Source organism: Solanum stenotomum, chromosome 11 (assembly GCF_019186545.1).
Source record: "Solanum stenotomum isolate F172 chromosome 11, ASM1918654v1, whole genome shotgun sequence".
Taxonomy (NCBI): Eukaryota; Viridiplantae; Streptophyta; class Magnoliopsida; order Solanales; family Solanaceae; genus Solanum; species Solanum stenotomum.
Window position 1 is genome coordinate 948,421 of NC_064292.1, and position 22,496 is coordinate 970,916.

General features: G+C 35.5%; 2 protein-coding genes across 3 annotated transcripts; both read right to left on the minus strand.

Annotated features, from left to right (window-relative positions):
• Positions 1-1,359: 1,359 nt before the first annotated feature.
• LOC125844083 (V-type proton ATPase subunit a1-like) lies at positions 1,360-12,853 on the minus strand. 2 transcript variants are annotated; one of them, XM_049523324.1, is made up of 18 exons: positions 12,494-12,853; positions 9,890-9,934; positions 8,868-8,990; positions 8,623-8,730; positions 7,784-7,897; positions 7,514-7,687; positions 7,136-7,273; positions 6,609-6,716; positions 6,381-6,488; positions 6,130-6,278; positions 5,323-5,476; positions 5,059-5,219; positions 4,300-4,506; positions 4,038-4,221; positions 3,275-3,358; positions 2,636-2,832; positions 2,485-2,544; positions 1,360-1,621 (listed from the first exon to the last, which is right to left on the minus strand). In XM_049523324.1, the coding sequence occupies exons 1-18, from the start codon at positions 12,632-12,634 to the stop codon at positions 1,417-1,419; spliced, it is 2,460 nt and encodes an 819-aa protein (XP_049379281.1). In that variant the 5' UTR covers positions 12,635-12,853; the 3' UTR covers positions 1,360-1,416. The 2 variants fall into 2 exon arrangements, with proteins under 2 accessions (XP_049379281.1, XP_049379280.1); XM_049523323.1 differs by having other exon boundaries at positions 3,275-3,354; positions 4,034-4,221; positions 12,494-12,852.
• A 785-nt stretch (positions 12,854-13,638) lies between these two features.
• On the minus strand, positions 13,639-22,125 carry LOC125844910 (arogenate dehydratase 2). The gene is made up of 12 exons (XM_049524274.1): positions 21,704-22,125; positions 21,532-21,599; positions 21,047-21,139; positions 18,129-18,329; positions 17,974-18,054; positions 17,741-17,836; positions 17,579-17,656; positions 17,356-17,445; positions 17,189-17,256; positions 15,396-15,477; positions 15,197-15,265; positions 13,639-13,977 (listed from the first exon to the last, which is right to left on the minus strand). Exons 1-11 carry the CDS (start codon positions 21,975-21,977, stop codon positions 15,206-15,208), a joined length of 1,191 nt encoding a protein of 396 aa, XP_049380231.1. The 5' UTR covers positions 21,978-22,125; the 3' UTR covers positions 13,639-13,977; positions 15,197-15,205.
• Between the last annotated feature and the right edge of the window lie 371 nt (positions 22,126-22,496).

A 22,496-nucleotide genomic window follows, 5' to 3' on the forward strand; every position in this document is an offset into this window, starting at 1 on the left:
TTACGAAAACAAATTAAAATTTTATTAATTTTATTTGGGAAAAAGGATAAATATACTCCCGAACTATCGTAAATAGTATGCAAATATCTTCCGTCATACTTTTGGGATATTGGTGTCCATGTCGTCCAAAAACTAGAACATATATACCCTTTATACTAACGAACATACACGTGTTATAATTTTATCCACCGATCGGACATTTATCGACGGATAAAATTGCATCACGTATCCCTATTTAGTCTTCTGTTAGAGTGAAGGGCATATATGCTCTAGTTTTTAGACGGCAGGGGCACCAATGTTCCAAAAGTATGATGAAGGATATCTGCATACCATTTACGATAGTTCGGGGTATATTTGTCCTTTTCCCCATTTTGTTTATATACTAATCAAACGATAAAAAAAACTAAGGAGTTTAATCATTTACACTCTTCGAACAAAGAATAAAATGAAAACCCTCTCTTTCATATTTCAATATTTTCACGGGAAAATTAGTTTAAATTTCTTCGAAGGACAAAAAGGTCTAATCGTTATACACTATTTTTAGTGGGGCTATATGATTATAGATAAAACTAAGGGCAATTTGGATTGGCTTTTGGCTTATGATTTATGCCGTTGGCCTATTTTTGTTATTTTGGCTTTAAAATAAGTGCTTATAAACACTTTTTAACTTTACCGAAACACTTTAAAACTGCTTAAAAGCTATTTTGGCTTAGAAGCACCTAAAATAAGTCAATCCAAACGGGCACTAAGTATAATACTTATTAATCATCTTTTGGCCATAGATATTACTTCCTCTATCCCAATTTATGTGACACATTTTGAATTTTAAAATTCAAACAAATTTATCTTTGAAAATTCCACAAATAAATCTCGATCAAACTTAAACTATTTGGCTCTCGAAAAACGAAACGTGTCACATAAATTGAGCTGGTAGGAGTACTATTTCAAAATTCAAAAGTTTGGTGATTCTAAAGAGATTGAGGATGAGGAGCAAAACACTTTATAAGACTCAACCCTCACAATGTATACAAGGAATCATCTATTTGCTGATTGTGTAAATTTGCCTCCAAAAAAGAATGACACACTTTAGATAAATGCTACTATAATGATTTCTTTCCCTCTTTACAAATAATTGACTCATTTGTGTTTGGGAAAATATGTAAAATAATCTATGAAGAAAATTTTTACAAATCTCTTCTTTAACAGCTAACTATAAGTGAAATATTATGTGTGCCACAACTTTACAACTCTATGCTAAAACCAGCTGCTTCATCAAAAGAAAGTGAGCAATAGTAGTCAGCCAAAATTGTGTCCTTTTTCAAAATCTCTGTGACAGGCATTTTTTTTTCCTGCTATATGGTAACTCTTCTTCTCTGCAGAATTCCCCAGAAAGAAGGAAAAGAAAAGGGTTATATACTAATCATCGTCGTCTGCTAATGAAGCAAAAGAAAATGGGTTGAACTTATAGCCATCGCCGTGGTAGAACTTGTTTTGAAATTCTACCCAATGAAGACGCAATGCATGAAGGAATGCACTAAGAGTCTCCATCATGAGCAGTATAAAGGTTGTTGCAAAGGCAAAAACTGACAGGCCAATGAGCCGTATGACCAGGCTATCATACCTGCAATTATTAAGTAATTAGCATTTTGGATAAATTGATAGCTATGATGTCGTCAAGGGCAAAGTGTTAAAACGACGTAATCAATTGCCCTTGACCAAGACATGGTGTAATCCCTGCCCCATAAGAACCTTAATACATCAGTCCAGGCATCATGCAACATAATAATTTATAAGCACCAGAAATCATGGCACAATGTAGGAGGGTGCATATTGTCTAAGATAATCTTTGTAATTGACATATGTATATTGGCTATAATTCCGAGTGGATTAATATATTAAAGATCTTTTAAAAGGAAAAATTGAAGGAGATATATCAAGGACATAACAGGTTAAAGTTGGAGAGTCGAGTTTAGTGAGACCAAAGCAGTTTTACAAGTTAAGCTCTATGATTTGTAATGGAACATGGGAACACATACGAATTTAGATCTTGAGCAAAAACCATGGTGATTGCACTAGCTTTACTAATGGTACAAATGACACATTGTTCATTTTTCATGCTTCCACTTTTCGGCATAGTCTTAATGTCAATTTGACCTGTCATCTGTGCCTTTCTTCAATGAATACAGTAGATCATATAATCTTTGCAAAATACTTGAGCATAAGACCAGAAACAATTTGGATGAAATGTTGCTAAATAAATCAGAGCTGCAGAAGAAAACTGAGCTGGTTTCGAGGGAATACTTGTTCCAACTCAAAATACTTACCATTGCTAGAAAAAAATCAGGAACCAAATGAATTCAACAGACATTTCAAAAGGAATAAGATTTGAAGTTCACTACTATGAACACCCATGTGAAGACACTGAGCAATGTCAAAACAAGAAAAATCTGAACAGCAAGACAGATAAAAGTCATGAAATCTTACCCCCAAGCAAGGAGGAGAACTTTCTCGTAGAAGACAGTAGACAGTTCAGAATGAGCCAAACTGCATCAACATCAAAGACAATTCAAATTTTTTGAAACACAAAACAAGTTTGCTGTTGATTATGAATAAGCAAGTAAAATGAAGGATTCACCTCAAAGCCCACAGACGAAGGTATGATGCAGTGTTAGAGACAGCACCCAAAACAAACTCAATAGAATGTATCATTTGATGCACAAAAACCTCACTAAAGTTAAATTCCTCATGGTGGTGTTGCCTGGCAGAGTCCGGTTCCTCGTAAATATCCACCTCGGAGGTTCCAAGAAGGCCATAAGTTCCGCCTTGAAATCTCTAAGAATCACAATAAGGTAGCCCAAATAATCATAAAAAACTGTCAAAAATAGAACTAAATTTGTTTTGTATGGTTAGTTCATTCCTCTTTATACTTGTTCACCCTCTCATTCTCACCACCCTCTCTTTCTCTATAAAAGAAAAACAAATAGTACTGACATTGATGATTAAACAAATTATTATTTAGCCAAAATTAACCAAACCAGTCTTGCACAAGTAAATTTTAGGAGGACAGTAACATGACCAGTTTGTTGACTCACTTGTTTTAATACCCAAAAATTCCCAACCTCTCTACATAAGAGTTCTCTCCAGTCTTTGTGCCCCCCTTTCCTTTAAATTTGATTATCCATTCCTTTATGCTTTTCTCTGAATCATAAAGATATTATAGTATTCCATTCATTGTAAAGGATGAGAAAAGGAAAAAGGCAAACAAATGTACTACCTCAGTGTGAAGTCTCTTCAAAATAAAAGGTTTTGGGAATAGCATCCATGGAACAGCAACAAGTGCCAAAAGCAGCAATACTACCTGCAAATTGCAATAATAATCATTAGAACAAGGAAACAAAGATAATTTAAGGGTTTGTTCCATATATGGCCTATGGGATGGGGGATTAGAGATACAAAGATGATCCATTGTTTGGCTGTCTGGTAGAGTTCAATAAAGGACAGAATTATGAAAAACCCCACCTCCCACCCCGGATAAACTTATCTGCTAGGGGAGAAGCGACAACGTTACCAGATAGGGATTAAAGGGTGTTTTTACTCCATAGATCATTTCCCCCCCTTCCACACATACACTGCCACCAACCTTTCTTTATTTTCTGTTTTTTGTATTCCTTATAAGCCCTAGAACTAATGAGTTTAGCCACTCATGATTCTAGCATGAATACAAGATTCATGAAAATACAAGGAAGAATGATGAAATAAAGTAGAAAGAAAAAAATTCTACGGTGGAATGCTCCAAGCCTCTCCTCTACTGATTCTTCATTTCAAATTAGTCCTTATTCTTCATTAGTTATTTAATGCATTTAGGCCAAGGACATTTTTATCACATAGATCTAAAATCCCAGTACCAAACATGGGATACAAGTGTATGCAATCTTATTCATAGTCCATTTATTTACATCATATCCTACCGTGTAATCTAGTGGTATCACAGTTTTACCTTATAAGATACATACAGAAAGAGATGCAATGTCACATACCTGAAGCACACTCTGGCCCCAAAACAACTGGTTTTCACCAAGAGGCTCGAAAGGACTTAGGAACATATAAATCATAACATGGTAGAGATCTGCCTGAGATCCAGTGCACCATTTAACAACAACGAGGAGAGACAGGTATCCAAACAGGCTGTTGAGAAAGATCACTTGTGGCACAAACTGATACCTGATAACAAATCAATAACAAAATAAATACCCTCAACAAGAAAACCATCAACGACACAGAAGAAAAAGGAATACGCACTTAATATCAAGTGAGCTGTTGAAGAAACGTGCATTGAAGTAACTTAATATGATTCCAAGGTTCATCTGTACCACACCCAACAAAATAGACATCTTCATCTTAAGGGAGTTCAAGAAAGGAAGCTCCGAACGGCTACCTCTCCAGCTTGGATCCACACCAAAAGGATAAGGATCACTGTATTTTATTAACCCCACTGTTTGCGCATCACTGCAAAAAAAAAAAAACGTCAAATTCCAGCTAAAAATCCAAACAAAAAAAGGCTGGCCGGAAACTGTGCATTAAATACTAACTCAAGCTCTACGTGCATTCAATAATGGGGAGGCAAGAGTCAGGTGCCAATGTAGATGAATGTCAAGAGAACCATCAAGACCATTATTTGGAAGTGCAGTATCTGAATATGTCCAAGAAATATGGAGAGGATAGTGACTGTTTGATTGCATTACTACAGTTTCCTATACTTGACAGGAAAGCAATGGGAAATCATGTTGAAATCTAATAAAAACTTGGCCAATCTTCACCATTAGTACATAAGTAGGGGTGTTCATGGTTTGTTGAAAAAACAAACCAAAACTATCAAAAAACCCGATATTTGATTTAGTTTGGTTTTGAATTCTAAAGGCCAGGCCAGGGAGAGAGAGCTTAAAAATGCAAACCACAATCTAGATCAGAAGCACATAAGAGATTACATTATCATTACTTTGACAAATCACAAATCTAAGTAATTCTATATGGAAATTTAACAAGGTTATAATTCCATACCTGCATGAAGCATCTCGGCATTTGTATGCAGAGCCACCAAAAATGTGAAATGGAACAGAGAAGAATTCATTATATATCAAGCCACAGTAAATTGAAAATATTGACATTAACAGGAGTACATAGCGACCGCCAAAAAGCATCTCCATAAAGCTGCCCAATTTCTGTCAGAAAATTTCATTTGATTACAAAAGGATTATAAAATTGCATAATTCCTGATGTTAAGTACTTTGAGTGAGAGGCTGAAATAATGGGAGGACAACATACCTGAGAGCTGAGCTTGCTTTCCTTAGAAATAAGAACTAATGCTCCCAACAACAAGCAAATTCCATGACCCCAATCTCCAAACATCACCGCGAAAAGGAAAGGGAATGTAACAATGGTGTAGACAGCAGGATTTACCTCCTGGTATTTAGCAACACTGTCAATGTAGACAGTAGTAAGTACTTTGTTTTGCCGAAGCAACCGAAGTCATGGATATTTCAATTTGATAAAAATAAATATAGATTCTACACTTGATCTTAGCCAAAAGGGAAAGAAAAGTAGTATCAGAGATGGATATTGCCTTTTCATAGTATATAACTTTACATACTTTTCATAGTATGTAAATGGAAAATTTATTTGAAAAGCTGAAGCATCCCAATTTGACAGCATTACACGTAAAAAAAACAATAAAAAGGAAGAAAGCTGGACTATCAGGTTTAACATTTTAAGTAGATCACATTTTGCCTATAGAAAACTACAGGAATAATAAACATCATACTGCAAACAAAGTCTCTATATGAACTGAAGGAAAACAAGGAACAAAGACTCCACGAAGCACACATACTCTTTATCATGAAAATCAATGACACTTTAAAGAAGATGAGGTGACCCATGATGACTGAATCATGATTCATATAGACAAACACAAATCAAATTAAGGCAGTTGCTGCAACTAGTTTTGATAAGGACTCATGGAAAGAATAATATCATCAACATACACTCTATCCCCATGACCTAACAGCATTACCTAACTCATTACATTGTAGATCAGTTTCTTAGATTACTAAATGCTACTACACATTCACTTACCCATAAGCATCTACAATTTCTTGATATGCATTTGTGAAACAGTTTGTCCTGAAATATGTTGGAGGTGAGTCTACAGCATCCATGACATGAAATATAATTCCCACTTGTGAGTTGCTATCCATTGTCGCACGTTGCAAAGCCTCTTGTATCTAAGGTGTCAAAAGCAAGTACATGGCGATACTATTATAAAAAATGGATATGGAAACAGTGAATAAGTAACCGCTAACATAAATAACACCAAACAAGAGTACCTTAATCTTTGCAAATATTGGACACCAGCCCTCTCCAACTAGACACTTCTTTGTGACATCAAAATTCAGCATATTTAATGTGTCATATACAGCCTTTTCCCTTCTAACCTAGAAAAAAGAGTTTGAATTCAACTTGTATTTCAGGCTCACTGGAAGACTTGCTCTGACAAGCCACTAATTTAACTGCATTATAAGAATGTCAGTTTATACTCTTGTCTTCACTCTTACCATGTTCATCCATTTTGTGAGGTGAAATCCAATAGACGTCAAAGCTTTATCTCGATGACGTAATCCAACATCCAGAGTGGTCTCTAATTCAGATAGCCTCGACAAAACCTGCAGTCAAGATGTTCATCTCAATGGTCAGTCTTATACTTTATGGCCAGGCAACTGAAAACGATTACAATCTAGCTAATATACATACGAACAGTATACAAAGGAGTTTACGGTTAGACTCAACGAACTGGCGCAATGTGAAAGATACAGCACACGGAGCTCTTGCAAGAGATTGAAAAACCAATATACTGGCCCTCTTTCCATGATTACTTTTTTCCAAGCATAACATGACCTCAAATATAAATTAACACAAACCATACTAGACAGAAAGAAGAAAAAGAAATTGTTTCCATGACCGGCTAGCAGTATATTTCAAAGTACACTGACTGACGTGCAGTAAAACAAGCTTGTTCAACAATGATGTCTATGAAACTCCCTTTCCAGTAATCAGAAAAAATTGCATTAATATTTTGACATACTTCTCGAGTTATTTGCCTCCTCTTGGTCATGTCTTCAGGAACAGGATAGCAATTGGCACCAAACGCCTCACAAATTTTCAGTATTTTCGATCTTGCCTGCTCACCTGAAAAGAATACTATGAAGACTATTTTCTCAACCTGCAGAAGCAAAAATTGGGTGTTAATCACATACTAAACTATCAACTAAGCCATTTTGTAAGCAAGGAGAAAACAAATAAAAATATGCATGTGCATTAGAGTATTGAAGAAACCATACAGCATAAATAGGAATATAATTCATGGGACTTTCCTTAATTAGGAAAATAATTCTTAGTGCAACAGTGTAGAAAACTATTTACTGAAATTCATGGAAGAGCAATTTAGACGAAAGAATGTAACCATTTCATTTGAAGAAGGATCCAAGATTTCCTCATCAGCAACTCCCTGGTGGAAAAGCATATTGCCCCTCGTTGCACGAAATAGCATTCTCTCAAATTGTAGAACTTTGGACTTGCAGATAATGCCACTAATAAATCTTACTCCAGACTGATTTGAAAGTTCTGGTTGCATCTCCTGAAGATTGGAAAAAACCCTATCTCAGATGCATGGCAGATACAAGCAATAATTATCTTGCACAGTATCAGTCTAATAGCAAGAAGAATAAATTACCTGCTCAAGTAACGATGCTGTATCTGTATAGTTATCATTGGAGTACACGTTTTCACTTAATTCTGTCTCCTGAGCTGTTGTATGACTTCTACTTGAGACAAGGAAGTCACTAGCCTAAAGTTTCCAGAGTTACAGTTAGCAGAAATGAGAAAAATAGATCTGAAAGGGAAAGTATTTCTTGACCAAAAAAAAGGATGCTTTGGTCCAACAGCTACAATTTACTAGAAAAAATATGACCGATAAAGTCCATTGAGTTAGTCTGAAGTCTCAAATGCATGGAGGAATATTAATTGGCAACCACCAATGTCAGGATTAATAACAACAGATCAAGTACTAAGAAATCAATTTCTCAACTAACTCTGTCATCTGAGAAGCCATTAAAAGCTTTGCGCATAAATGAATTGATCAGAGATAAAGCATTCCGAAATAAAAGACACCCACTATGGAAGAATAACATAAGAATTCACTCATAAGTTCTCCCTTTGAGTGCTCCAAGGTAGTTTTCACGTCTTTAGTATACCTTCAATTTATTCGATATCTTTATGTTCACATCCAAGAAAACCAAGTAATGGTTGACACATACATGATTTTGTTACTGTAAAAGCATTACCCAGTAATCATGACTAAAATGGTTTAGTGCAAGGACAGAAGAAACATAATAGATGGATATTAATGAAAGCCAATACCATGCACATATACATATGAGAAGCAAATGCATAACAAACGTAAGCATATTGATGAAATATTCAGACAACAGTACAAGTCTGGCATGGACCAATTTCTCAAATGTGAACCAGTGCTCATTAATGATATAGTAAAAAAGAGAAGTCAAACTGTACCTTCTGCAATACCATCTTAAACTCAAGCAGCTCATTGTATGATTGCCTTAGCTTCTCGCTATTACCATTCATTTCAATTAACTCGTGTTCGTGCTCTGCAAGTTGTATCTGAAATTCAGAATAAGTATGCATGAGCTTTTACTCAGAGCGAGAAGTATACAAGAAAACAAATATGCATAAACCCAATTTGGACAACATAGTAGGGAATTCATCTGTCAGCAAGAAGAAAAATACTATAAAGACACCTCCAGTTCTTCAAGTTCAATATCAGGTTGTGAAGCAGGACGCGGAGAAGGCAGCATCCCAGCTTTTTGTATCTGATCTTTGAAAAATCGTAGTTTTCTTGACATCTCTGCACATCTTTTTACCTATGAAAAATCATCCACAATTACAATGAAAAGATAAATATAAACCACTGGCCACCAAATGTTTAGCATGCAACCAAAAAGATGAAAGCGCATACGGTGTTTAGCAATCAGATGTTTCATGTAAACTAAGGTTGCTTTAAATATGAATTACCAATCACCACACTAGCATCAACCTAGGAATATATGGAATGCTATCATTTAAATCAGATCAATCAGAAGATAAATAACAGCAGAAAAGTTATTTACTGCAAACACTTCCAATATCTTATAATAAACCTCTATATCACTGTATGGTAATGTTGAGACACAATATAATTAGTAATTAAAAGTAATCTCTCTTTGATATTTTCAGTTTGTAGATGAGATGGTTACATATTTCAAGATAGTATCACAGTAGGCAGAAATCCTGAATTCAAATCTCACTACCACCCAACAACAACATATCCAGAGTAATCAATCTCCTCACTACCAGCCATTATAAAAAATGGGAAAAATTTACGTGTGCGAGACCAATGAAAAGGAATCAGATCCGCATGTGAGGGGCAGGTTTAGACATAATATAATTAAGTAATTAAAAGTGTGATCCTTTTGATAGTTTAAGCTTTCACTCACACACTTCAACAAGTACCATTACTAACCTCGAGTAACTTCACATTACCATTACAAGCTGAAATTGGACAAAATTACTTCTTATCTTGACTAAAGGAATGGACTTCCATCAACTCTCAAGGGACAGTTTCCAGAAAAAAAAGTTAATAATGATTATGATTGGTCAAAAACACAAGCTAAAAGTGATTAACAATTCAACAAATTAAGTTAATGATGGAAACACATTTCAGTGAGGTAATCACATCTAGAATCCTCAAAATAAAGAAGTTGTATATACTATTAGTGTATACCTGGTTTACAAATGTTCTTTGGAAAGGACTTTTATCAGCATTTAACTGTCAAAAGAAAAAGTTAGATAGTGAGTACATTCCCACCTAACACTATCAAAGAAGGTGAAGCAGAAAATAATTACAAACATTTGTATTATATACAAAACATTCACCTTAAGTAAGGCCATTTCCTTTAAAACATCAATACAATCAGTACAAAAGCTTTCATTCTCAAAAATATCAGTACAAAAGCTGCACCAAGACAAATCAGTACAATGACATTAAAGTCTGCTTTATTTAAATACACTTGTTTGGGATTGAGGCATAGGTGTTGTTTTTTATTCGAACACGCTTCATTTTGGTCCTTCAAGATCAAACTACTATCATATACTTTTCTTGGTCAGCAATTTCTTAACAACAAACCATCTCGATAGAAGTAAACTGGACTCTGTTTCACTAGGACACCCAGATTTAAAATGGAATCTATCTTTCAAATACTACTACAAAAGAAAAAAGGAGCCTGCCTTCTACCAACAACATAAGCATCGCCAATTCATGTATTCATAAGCATAAGAAAAAAGAAGCCTGCCTATAGACTACATAAGCATCTATAATTTAGAATATGTATTCATGGTGCCTTCCGTTCTAAGCATTTCTGGTTCCTTCCTTTCCAAATTGTCCATAAAACACATGCTAGAATGGCTCTCCAGATTTCTTCAACTCTTTGTCTCATACAGATCATTCAGCTGCTAAGTGGCTCTTTTATAGGGGATTGATCACACATTTTATCCCAGAAATGTACAAATAGAGCATCTAATATCTATAAATGAGTTGTCAGATAGAAAACACGTATTAATTCCGTGTATCACTTTTCATTAGCATAATAAGAAGCAAAACCCCCAAAAATTTAGAACTCATTTATCTCCTTTGAGATGTGTTTACGGTAATCAGAATGATTTATTTTTTAAAGGCTGTAAGTAGGATATGAGTTTCATCAAGCTTAGATATCAAAAGACGTTCCAATCAATAGTCACTGTTCCAGATGTGACTATTGAATTATAGAAATCATCACAACTTGAAGGTTCATAAGCTTTAAGTAGCTACTTCTTCAAACCAAATTCATAAAACAAAGGAAAATGAATGCTGACAACTTCTCATGAACCCAGATAAGACATTGGGAATTAACAATCTGTCCTCACTTAGGAAGCATGATCATGTGTACGCAGCGAGAGAAAAAGAAGGGCTCTAACAAAATCTGTTTAGGTTCTAACATGCTATCATCAGCCATCACTCAACTTTAATGAGCGCACATGGTAGATAGAACTACCTTATTTTACCATTTACAACTGTTTCCATCTAGCTGACTTTGAACATCATAACATTAGTCATATGTTTATTAAGATTAAAAGTTTTTGTGCAGATTGAAAGGATGACAATGGTGAAGAGGCCTTGTAGCATTTTAGGGCTTTGAGAGCATCACAATCTGGTTATTGGTGGGTGGAGGATGTAAACTTAAAGAACTGTACCAGCCTCAAAAGACTAAAGACAAAACTCTCGAGAGATCTGCTCCGTATCATCAGTCTTGTTAAGTTCCACATTTATTAAGTCCCACATTGGTTGAGGGAATGGTTGTGGTCTCCTTATATGGTTTGAGAATCTTACCTTTATGAGCTAGCTTATACGGTTGAGTTAGACCAAAGATCCATTTTTTTCACATAATATTAGAGCCTGGCATATTGATCATATTGTTGTGTTCCTAAATGTTGGGCCCCCATGTTATGTTATCAACACTCCAGTTGTCCAATTTTGAGCATGGAGGAAAGGAGAGTTAAGTTCCACATTGGTCTCGGGAATGGGTTATGGTCTCCTCATATGGTATTGAGTAATCCTCCCCTCGTGAGCTAGATTTGGTGGTTGAGTTAGGTCGAAGGTTCATTTATTCACACTACTCCCTTCCCCCCATTCTAATTTATATGACACCATTTCATTTCTATAGAACTTCCATAGCTTTCAAGAATTCAAATTAATTAAGCCATTCAAGTTTCTCTATCAAACTATCTAAAACTGTCCACTGAAAATTGTCATCTAAAATAAATCTGAAATTGTAGGAAAGAAAACAACTCTAAAAAACTATGTTGCTCAGAGTCTTCAAAAATGTCATCGGCAGCGTGTCGCACCCTTCAACAGTAGTGCATATTTGAAGGATTCAACACAGATGCAGCAACATGTTTGGAGAGACCAGCAACTTAGCAGTGAAAAATATGAAAAGATTATCAAACACAAAATGAACCAGATCTAGTAGCTAGTGATTTATCCATTGCAAATCAAAATGTGATCAAAACTAATTCAAACTCAACTCATTTTCCTCTGCGATCACAACACTTAAGCTCAAAATAAATAAAGATCATTTTTTTATCACTAAATTGCACCGACATCACAAGTCCCCTCTCAACCGACACAAAACAAATCAATCACTCTCGCTTAACACTACCAAAAATTGCTACAACATCACTCATTAGAATATGTTTCGAAGCAACAAAGTGCTGAATCTCAGTGAATCACAACACTATAAAAAAAAAACTTATTGAGCAAATAATAAACAAGGAGAAAGGGATAGATCTGTACATCGCGAAACTGAAGAAGGCCAAGTTGTCCAAGGTAAGTAATAGCAGGATGAGCAGATTCAACAGGAATAATAAGCTGAACAAAAGTCATCTTCTCCGAACGCATCAGATCCATTGGAGGCAAGTTGTCTATGTACTCCATTTTCCATACACCGAAAAACAAAATTCAAATCTCTTCAGATCTAATCACGCAAAAATACACAACTTTTTTTTCTGGCAATTATATTTTTTTGTTTAGTATTAATGGCGGCACCGATTTTGATATTTCAGTTCATTTGTAATTTATTGAATTTTTTTTCTGTGTAGAGCCATCACTGAAGAGAACCGATAACTGCCATGGAAATGGAAATGAAATTCTGTTTTGGCTTTAATTAATTATTTTTTAGTATGGAGAAGAAGAAGGGGATGAAATGGTAAAATTAGGGGGAAAAAAATAGACATTAAAGTGTAATATAAGCTACCTTCTTGTCATTTTCAAATGGTCAAAAGTTAATTAATGATCTATTCGATATGGAAAAAAATATTTTTAGATTTTCTATAATGGAAAATAAGTTTTTAAGTGATATTTATATCTTTTTTGACCATTCTATTTCATTCCGACTATATTTTATTAAATTATATATAAATATTCTTGAAATAATATTTTTTTAATCACTAGCTATGTTAAATAACTTGCGGTTTTGTTCGTACATTAACGAATGATTCGTACCTAGGATTTGATCATGATAATTATCTTTTTTTTTTCTTTATCGAGTCTCTTTCTTGTTTTATACGAAGCATAAGTGTAGTGGAAATTCGAAAGTAGTGATGTTAACTTTTTAAAAGAAAAAATAATTCAAAGGTGAGTGCATTTTGGACTTGAAAAAGGAAACGCAACCTCTAGTGTTATCTTGCACGTTATTTTATGCTGACTAGTTTTTGTTGGATCACATGTGGAATAGCACAGTTCAAAGATATGTACAAATTGTAGAATAATGATATATTCTTAATTAGAAATCTCGAGTATGAGTTTTTGGGAATGAAAAAAAATCCTTGTTAAGAGCGTCACTAACAAAAATGGGTCATGCAATGCACAAATTCAATGAGATAATATTATTTTTTTCCATTAAGCCATTGGGAGTAAGCTCTGCTTGAAGGAGATGGATCTAAAATTTAAATTTATCGCAAAGTTACCAAATGCAATAAAGAATCATCACTGCTCTTCATAAATAAACAATTAAAAGGCAAAAGATTCTACAGAACATGTATCACTCTGATCATCTACATTTCACTCCTTCAGTACCAATATGCTCCAGGACCAGTGAACCCAGGAGAACAAATCTGGGATAGAAAATAAAGAACACAAGAAAAGAAGATGAACTTAGTAATTACACGTATCAAATCGTAGTGTTGCATGGTATCTATAATGGAATTTCAGTCATCGGAGAGTGGAACCACCAATTTCACCATCGTGCATCTTTCATAAGAGCGTCTTCAGGTGCTTGCCTGCAATAGCAATTAACCCTTAGCAGCGTTAAGTTTTTTTGGGTTGTTGGGTGAGGGGGAGGTCCGGGAAAAACATACAAGAGAAGAGGAGAGGAGAGGAGGGGAATAAAGCTCACAAAGAGGAGGACGACTTTTCTGGAAGTCACAGAAACCATATAGTTTTGAGCCTGGAGATGCTAAATACAGCTTGATCAAAATCCTAAGTTATTTTATTAAGAAATTCACCTATACGAGCTTCGCAAAGCAACAACCAGTCCTACATCCATTCAGATGAGGAGGAGGATACTAGAATGAATTAAAACATCTCAAAACCATTTCTGAGATTTTCATTGCTAAACATCTCTGATCACCACTTACAAGGTGTATGGCACAAAGCTTGGCACTTAAGACTTATCTACGTTTTTGGTAAACACTAAAAGTGTTAATAAGCCAAAATGAGCTTGAAAGCCACAAGTAGGTCCCTGCCAAATTATGACTTTTCGGCTTATAAGCACCTCTAGTTTGACCAAAATTTTTACTATTGTATCCCTAACTACCCTTCCCAAAACAAAACTTCTACCTCCATTTCTGACATTATTCCTTTTTCTTTGAGAAACAACATACCAAGTGTAGTCCCACAAAGTGGTATCTGGAGAGGTAGAGTGTATGCTGAACTTACCCCTACACCTCGGAGGTAGAGAGGTTGTTTCCTTTTCTTTGAGAAAGTACTTTTTAATTCAACTTTGTTTGTAAATAATTGTAAGGGCATTTAAGTTTTTAACAGAAAAAAAAAATGGTTATCAACCCTACAGCATGTTATATAACCCATTGTGAAGTTCATGGAGTACAAGTTCAGTGTCGCATAGAAAAGAGACTGCTTAATTTATGATTTTATGGAGTCAGGTAAAGATCCCTTGCAAGTTGTCTGATTCGTGCTCTTATCATTGAATGGCTCAGTCTCAACTAAGAGACAAAAAGTCTGCTACTTTCTAGAATATCTGTCACCTCTTTCAGTTATCCTTAATTTGAGGATTCTCTAACCTCGAGTCCCGTTCTCCTCTTTTCCATATTGACAGTAATTTACTTCCACACGAAAAGGGAAAAAGACAGTAACATTCATACCTCAGGCCACAGGCAAATAAGACCCTTGAGCAAACAAATATTTATTTATTTTGTTAAGAAGAGCAAGGAAAATCTATAAGGGATCTCTGAGAAAAACTCTTTAATATTTAAGTGATACCTTGTAATGTCAAGCTATTCCACTATCTGAAGGGTAACTTCCTAAAACTCGCAAAAAGGTAGCAAATTCCTGCAAGGACAAAACAATTCTCATTCTGTGAGCAACTATTCCACTATGACAAACCTTATGAGTGGTTTTACTTTGCTCCTCCTGTATGAAAGACCAATATAATACTAAAACATCAAATGTCTAAAAGTACCTTTAGATGTCCCAGAGCATTTTGAGCTCTTTGATCAGCCATTGATGCTTCGAAATCAACATAGAAAAGGTAAGGGAAGTACCTGCACACAGATGACATTATGACAAACTATTTTTCTGAGTATAAGATGATACTTGGTAAGAATAATGCACTTATACATAATTTGTGGTATATGTATATGGTTTATGTTATTCGCAGACGACATAGTATTGATCAACGAAACACGTGGTGGAGTTAACGATAGACAGGAGATATGGAGATCGACCCTAGATTCTAAAGGCCTCACGTTAAGCAAGACTAAAACAGAGTATATGGAGTGCAAGTTCAGTGTCACATCCGAGAAGGCAAAAAGGAAAGTGAGGATTGATACACAACTCATCCCCAAAAAAGGAAGTTTCAAGTATCTTGGGTCTATAATCCAAGAAAATGGGAGAACGACAAGGATGTTGCACATCGTATTGGAGTAAAGCGGATGAAATAGAGGTTCGCATACGGTGTCCTATGTGATAATTTTATAGAGTGATTATTAGACAGACTATGTTGTACGAGGTGGAGTGTTTGTCAGTATGTTCAACAGATGAAGGTAGCAGAAATGAGAATGTTTAGATGGATGTGCGGACATACTAGAAAAGACAAGATTGGGAACGAAGATATATGGAGCAAGGTGGGAATAACTGTCGTGGTAGACAAGATGCGTGAAGCAAGGTTGAAATAGTTTAGGCATGTGAAGAGGAGGAACACACAGATGCCCCAATGAAGAGGTGCAGGAGGTTGGCGATGATAAGTTTGGAGAGGTTAAGAAAAGACCAAGGAAGAATTGGGGAGAGGCGAATAGAGCGGGCATGACTCATTTTTAGGCTTTAGCTCATCGAGGAAATAACATTAAATAGGAGAGGGTGGAGATTGAGGATTAGGGTAGACAATAAGCAGGCAGTAGAGCATTTTCCCAATTCACAGTGGTAGAGCAGGGTTCTAATCTGGAGCATCTATTTGTTCCTTACTGCACTATTACTACTATGCTAGCATTATCTTATGCTTCAATTTTATTACTACTGTTGTTTCCTTTACTTTGGTTATCTTAAATATTTATTATTGTCAGTACTTTTCTTTCTTCAATATTTTCATCATACTTCTTTACTCTTGCATTTTTTATTTTATTGATAAATGTAGTATCAGCCATCAGGACCAGCTTGCGTGCACCTCGACTAATTCGACGGGATACCTGCACCTTCCACCAAAAGGTACCAAACTCTGTCAACCAAGGCTACAACAAATGAGAAGAAATCACCTAATATCGTCTCTGCTGGAAATTGAACTTGAGAGCTCAAAATTGATGTTAAACCCACTTCATTGACCACCAGGCCACACCTTTGGGTGCTTCACTCTTACATTTATTTCAAACCATTTTCTAAAAACAAAATTCTTGAGCTGAGGGTCTTTCAGAAACAGCCTTTATACCCCACAAAAGTCAGGGGTAAGATCTGCATACACCCCACATTCCCAGACCCACTTGTGGAAATATATTGGATATGCTATTGTTGTGTGTGTGTATATATCACCTCGACTAATGGGGTATCTATTACCCTCTGACCAGTACAAGTACCGAGTAATTCTATAGACCAAAGGCTTAGATAGATAGGAAGAAATCAGCCAGTGATTTTGCTTCTGCTGATTTGAACCTACCTCATGGTTCTCACCACAAAGTCACAACCTTGGGTTACATATTATCAGGAGTATGTATTAATTCTATTCTGAAATTGCAAATGCAAAGAGAAGAGTTGTATGGTACATACTTTGGAAATCCATCTACACTATCCTCAAGCACCCGCAAAGCCTGCTTTTGCAGTGGACGACTCTCAATCTGAGCCAAGATTTGGAGTTGAAATCAAAAGGTTTAGTTTGCATATCTAATGTGTGACGTGAGAAATAACCAGCAAATTTTCGGCAAAGTCGAACTAACCTTGGTAAGGTTAATACTCCGCATGGCAAAAACGGCTAGTGCCTTGAAAAGCACTCCCGGACCTTCATCAAGTGAAAAGACTACACTTGTCTGTCATGATCAATAGATAAGCACAAACCACAGAATTAGGTGAGAATAACTTAGAAGACATCCAAGAAAAACATATACCAATTCAGTTACAGTTTTGCTATTCTGCCAAAAAGTATCTAAATGCAGGACTAACCTTGAATGGTTTATCAGTACGAGGAATAATGGGCTCCCTAGCCAGCATAAGGAAGCGGGTGACGTTATCAGAATCATCCTGAAATATACCTACATATCAGAAACTGAAGAATGATTTATATAATGACAGACAACTAGCTTGTTACATCAGATTTTTGTAAACCTGAATATCTTGTGCAAGCACATTCAAACCATAGATCCTAGATGCAGCTAAACTTGCAACTGCTCCTGCATCTTTGAGTTTGCTGAAAGCAATATACTGCAGAAATAGTCAAACAAAAACATATAATGATTTAAAAGTTTAAAGATAATTTGTTGAATCTATTTTAATCTACCACGCAAATAGTGGAATTTTCTAAATCACAAAAGTGGAACAGTCAGAATATCTCGTCTAACCTTGGCTGCACCAGCAGTATCGTCTACGGCTTCTCTGACCAATCCCAACTTCGTTAATGTGTTCTCACACTGAGCAAGAGCCTGATGTATAACCAGGTTTTGTGTAAATATGTGTTTCAAACCATATTAATAATTAGAAAGCAAAAGAAGCATGCCTGCGGATGGCTAAGAACTCTTTTCAGGTCTTCGATTTTGACGCCATTGTTAGCCAGCAAACAGTGTCGAATTGCTAGTTTGACTTCTCCAACTATATGTAAACGATATCTCAGCAAAAGGTCATAATTCCTGTGAATACTCCCCCCTAAAGAGTTTTCTATTGGTAAAACTGCTCTATCAACAAGCCACCTTTCAACAGCCTATCAAACAAGAAAGGAAAGTGAAATCATGATCCGTTTTTATATACATAAGTGCAAAGGACATTGAAACTAACCTCCTGCTACAATTAAAACTTACTGCTAAGAATCTATAGTTACCTACTCGATTAAAAAAATATATATCTTTAGTGACCTACTTGATCAAAAAAAAAATCTTTAGTGAATCTTTACTGTCCTTAGCCTTCAAGAAACATTAAATCACTTTACCAAAGCCATATTTTAGTTCAAGAATCATTGTGGCTCGAGCTATTATGTCTCGCCTCACCAAATTAATTCACCAAGAATGACTGAAGCAATTTGAGGAGAAATGCTAAACAGGCAGTATAAATTTTGGGATTCGGTACATTAAAGAGATCAGATAAAGCTGCTTGGGCCAGTCACAAGCTAAAGGAGAATTGGTACCATTCGTCCGATCAAGAGTGAGCAGATGGTACTTGTGATCAGATAATTTATGTTGCTATAGGTCGCAAATCATTGTGTTAGATTTTAGAAACAAATAAGGTATTCAATCCACAAAATGTTGGGACTACAACGAGATATTCTTCCCATGCACTAGTATTTCTATTCCTGCACACTACAACCAACCAATTTCCAACCCAAGATAGATATGCCAAGCAAATATTATAATAAAGTGATAAATGGCTGAGAGTATTTTCCTCTCCTAGTTTCAAAAGTATATATCTTTCATCAACACCACTTGACTGCCTCTAGACATATACAATAAGAAACCAATATCGGGTTCATGGTCTAAGCCAAGCCCCAAAATAGAGGCATTCAGAAAGCATAAGAAAGGTAGAGATAGGAATGGACGAACTCAATTATAGAGACGTATTATGAACATAGGGGGGTGGCGTTTGATGAAGTCTATATGTGAACAAAAGAAAACTACAGGAGGAGTATAACAGCATTTTTCACATAACATTCCAAGGCAATAAGCATTTTCCCAGCTTGGGCAGCTTGTTCTTGAATATCAGAAATCTCTTACACAGGTACATTCTACGTTTAACTAACTGATCTGTTCATATCCATATTGACAATAATGCATAAATCATATGTTAGCTTATAATTGAACTGTTGACCACCAGTATTTATTTATTTATTTATTAAAGGGAAAAAGAAAAAGAGTCCATAATCTATGACTAAGGCATATATTAGGAATCTAGCAAGTTATTGTTAAAGTGAAATTGCTTCAGGACAAAAGTCGGTCAACAGTTTAACAAATGGTATGATACTCTAAACCTGTTATTTGTGCTAAGTAGTCTTAACCTTTTTGGTCACATGGACATAACAACAATGTCTTATGCAAGGAACAGATCAGTCATTGAGTACCTTCAAGAGGTTAAAAAGTATGAACCTTTGCCTCTGATTGGAATAAATGTCAACACAAGTAACAGGATTTGAAACTCGTCATAAAGGCATGCAGTATTAAAGATAATATAATAATTTAACAGTAGCTATTTCTTAAGATCTTACCTATAAAAGACAATTTTTTAAGCTCTTCTTTTAATTTAAGGATATTTAACAACGATTTTGCAAGGTAAATACTACTCCTTGCTTTTAACTAAAATTAGAACATCAAGTGTGTAGCTCATGGTTAACGCCACATATGAGCTCGATATACTTACACTTCCGAAACTATCTTTCAATCAAATAACTATACCTCAATCCAAATTAGTTGATGTCAGACTTATGAATCCTTTGTATCAAATCATCTATCCCTCTCTATTCAGGTCAATTTCATTTCAACACTAAGCAATCAGTCCCCTTTTCCTGACAATGTGGTACTAACAAACTTGCCCTCTCCTCAACTAATCCACCACGCAGTATGTGACCGCCTACAAGCACAGGTTTAGAGTAATGCAACCCAGCATGGCTAGAACATACAGTTTACTAAATACTTTATCTTATAAGAAATTAGAAGATCTCTAAAAGGATGCTTTTTCCAAAAGTCAAAGTTATTCCCACACGAACATACATGTCACCAGCCTGAAGAAAAGAAGAAGAGACGTTTCACAACCAGAAGAACCAAAGTAAGTGCTATAACAACTGAGTCTTTTTTGCTTCCATTTCATTATATTCTTAACTTAATCCACATGATTGCATGAGATTATAGATCTTTTTAGACAGATGCCTCGTGTTATTTTATGTCTACTTATCCATTTATTTTTCTTCTTTTTTTGGATAAGAAATTCTTCCCCTTCAACACATTATATAATCATATTGACACACCTACAAACCAAGTATATATGGGGTCTACATATGACATGGACAAATCATTGCAGTCAACCTTAATTTATTTTATCCTTTTTGCCTGCTACTTGCACCATCTGTAAGGTCTGATCATTTCTAATACAACAACAACAACATACCCAGTGACACATCTATTGCAACATTATATTTCAATTACATAACATGTAGGGTCTAGAGATCCAATTTTCACTCTCATATAACATTGCTTGTCTCACATCCGTTCACAAAACCTGCCATTTTGTTAGAACTTCCTATTGCTTATAACCTTATAGCACTCCTCCACTTCACCCGTCCTATTATATAGATAGTGTTAACTTTTTACTCTTTCTTTTGAAAGGTATGGTTGTTCATGATTTAACTGTCATCCACTCCTACACGGATTTCAAAATATGCATACTTCATCAAGACAAACAAACCCAGGACATTCTAGAATACAAAGGAGAACTCACGTCAAAAGCAGTATCAAATTGTTCGCACGGAACTGCTTCACAGTTGGGGTATGCTTTCTCTGCAGCTGATTCACTATAAGCACCACGCACACCCTGAAAACACAATAAAATCAACCAATCAGAAACCTCAACAAGAGGAAAACGAGCAACCTCATTAGCAGAGACACATACAAATTTTGAAACTAGTGACAGCAAAAATAAATTATCCGAGCCCAAAACACCCACTCCATCAATTCTGGATCTGCCTCTGTTCATGGGTGGAATAAAGATTAAACTTTATGGGTTCAATACTTAAGTCCTTAGCATTGAACCCACTGTACTTTTAAAATCAAGTGGTCAGACCTACTACTTATATTTTTACATATAAATTTATGCTTCGGATCAGAACTACAGATTCAGAAAACTGAACTGTACATCCAACACTACCTCTGTTAATCAACTAGTACAAACAAAAAAAGGAAATGCACGCATAAACCCGCTCATACCTGATAAGCAACCCGAAGACGAGAACCTTCAGAAGCCATATTGCTCAAATCAGCCGAAGTTAATGGCCCTGAAATTCACCAATTTCATTTCTCAAGACATAGCAATCAATACAATCACATTATCACAAAAAGAAAACCTAAATTAATCCATTTTATAAAAACTGCAACTTACTAGGCAAGGGATTAGGTGAATCCTTAGCATTAAATTCATAAGGATTCTCATCATTAACTTTGTTAAGCTCAATCGCTTGTCCTTTCTTAATTTCACCTCCAAATGCACTGTTGCTTTGATCACCAGCGGTACATGCGTAGATCGAGATACAACGACGTCGTTTAGGTAACGGAGTGAAGAAGCTCTGGTTTAGAGATGGTAGATTTGAGGTGGTTGATTCAGGTGGAGGAAGGGAGAGGGAGAGCTTCGGTGACCTAACAATGGTGGCCGCCATGGTTGTGGTTGTTCACTTGTTACTCTTTTCTGTGTGTTTTGCATGTGAGAGAGAGAGAGATGGTGTTAGCTCTGGTGTCACTGTTTTGTTGGTGTAGAATTTACCACAATTGTAGGCGATTAAAGAGGTAAGTTATAAACCTTCTCTCTTTTTTTTCCGAATACGATAAATCTTGTTTCAGTATAATAGTCCGTCATAACGAAAATGACATTAACCAAACTTTATATAGATTGAAGAGGTATGCAAGAGGTTTCGAATATATTAGACATTCATTTGAGAGATTACCTATTAACAGGAATTCTTACGAGTATAAAATTTTGAAAAAAATTATGTATATACCAAGAGAAAAATTTTAAAATGCATTCTAGGTTAATTTCGTATAAACGAAAAAATAACGAAAATTTATCTTTTTTTATAAAAACTAGAAGATGTCTCTCGATTAGTTTCACATAAATTTTAGAGAAAAAAATATTAGGACAAAGAGTATAAGTGGTCTAATAGTAGAATTCTTTCTTCTAT

Bases quoted from the DNA above. Each gene is read 5' to 3' on its own strand.
- LOC125844083 (XM_049523324.1), bottom strand. From the start codon at position 12,634: ATGGAGTACATAGACAACTTGCCTCCAATGGATCTGATGCGTTCGGAG. The intron at 7,688-7,783 runs GTAATTTATTCT...TCCAATCTTCAG, and splicing joins CAGCATCGTTACTTGAGCAG to GAGATGCAACCAGAACTTTC. The intron at 1,622-2,484 runs GTAAGATTTCAT...TAATAATTGCAG, and splicing joins GTTCTCCTCCTTGCTTGGGG to GTATGATAGCCTGGTCATAC.
- LOC125844910 (XM_049524274.1), bottom strand. From the start codon at position 21,977: ATGGCGGCCACCATTGTTAGGTCACCGAAGCTCTCCCTCTCCCTTCCT. The intron at 17,837-17,973 runs GTTAGACGAGAT...CTATTTCTGCAG, and splicing joins ATACTGCTGGTGCAGCCAAG to TATATTGCTTTCAGCAAACT. The intron at 17,446-17,578 runs GTTAGTCCTGCA...TGATCATGACAG, and splicing joins GTACTGATAAACCATTCAAG to ACAAGTGTAGTCTTTTCACT.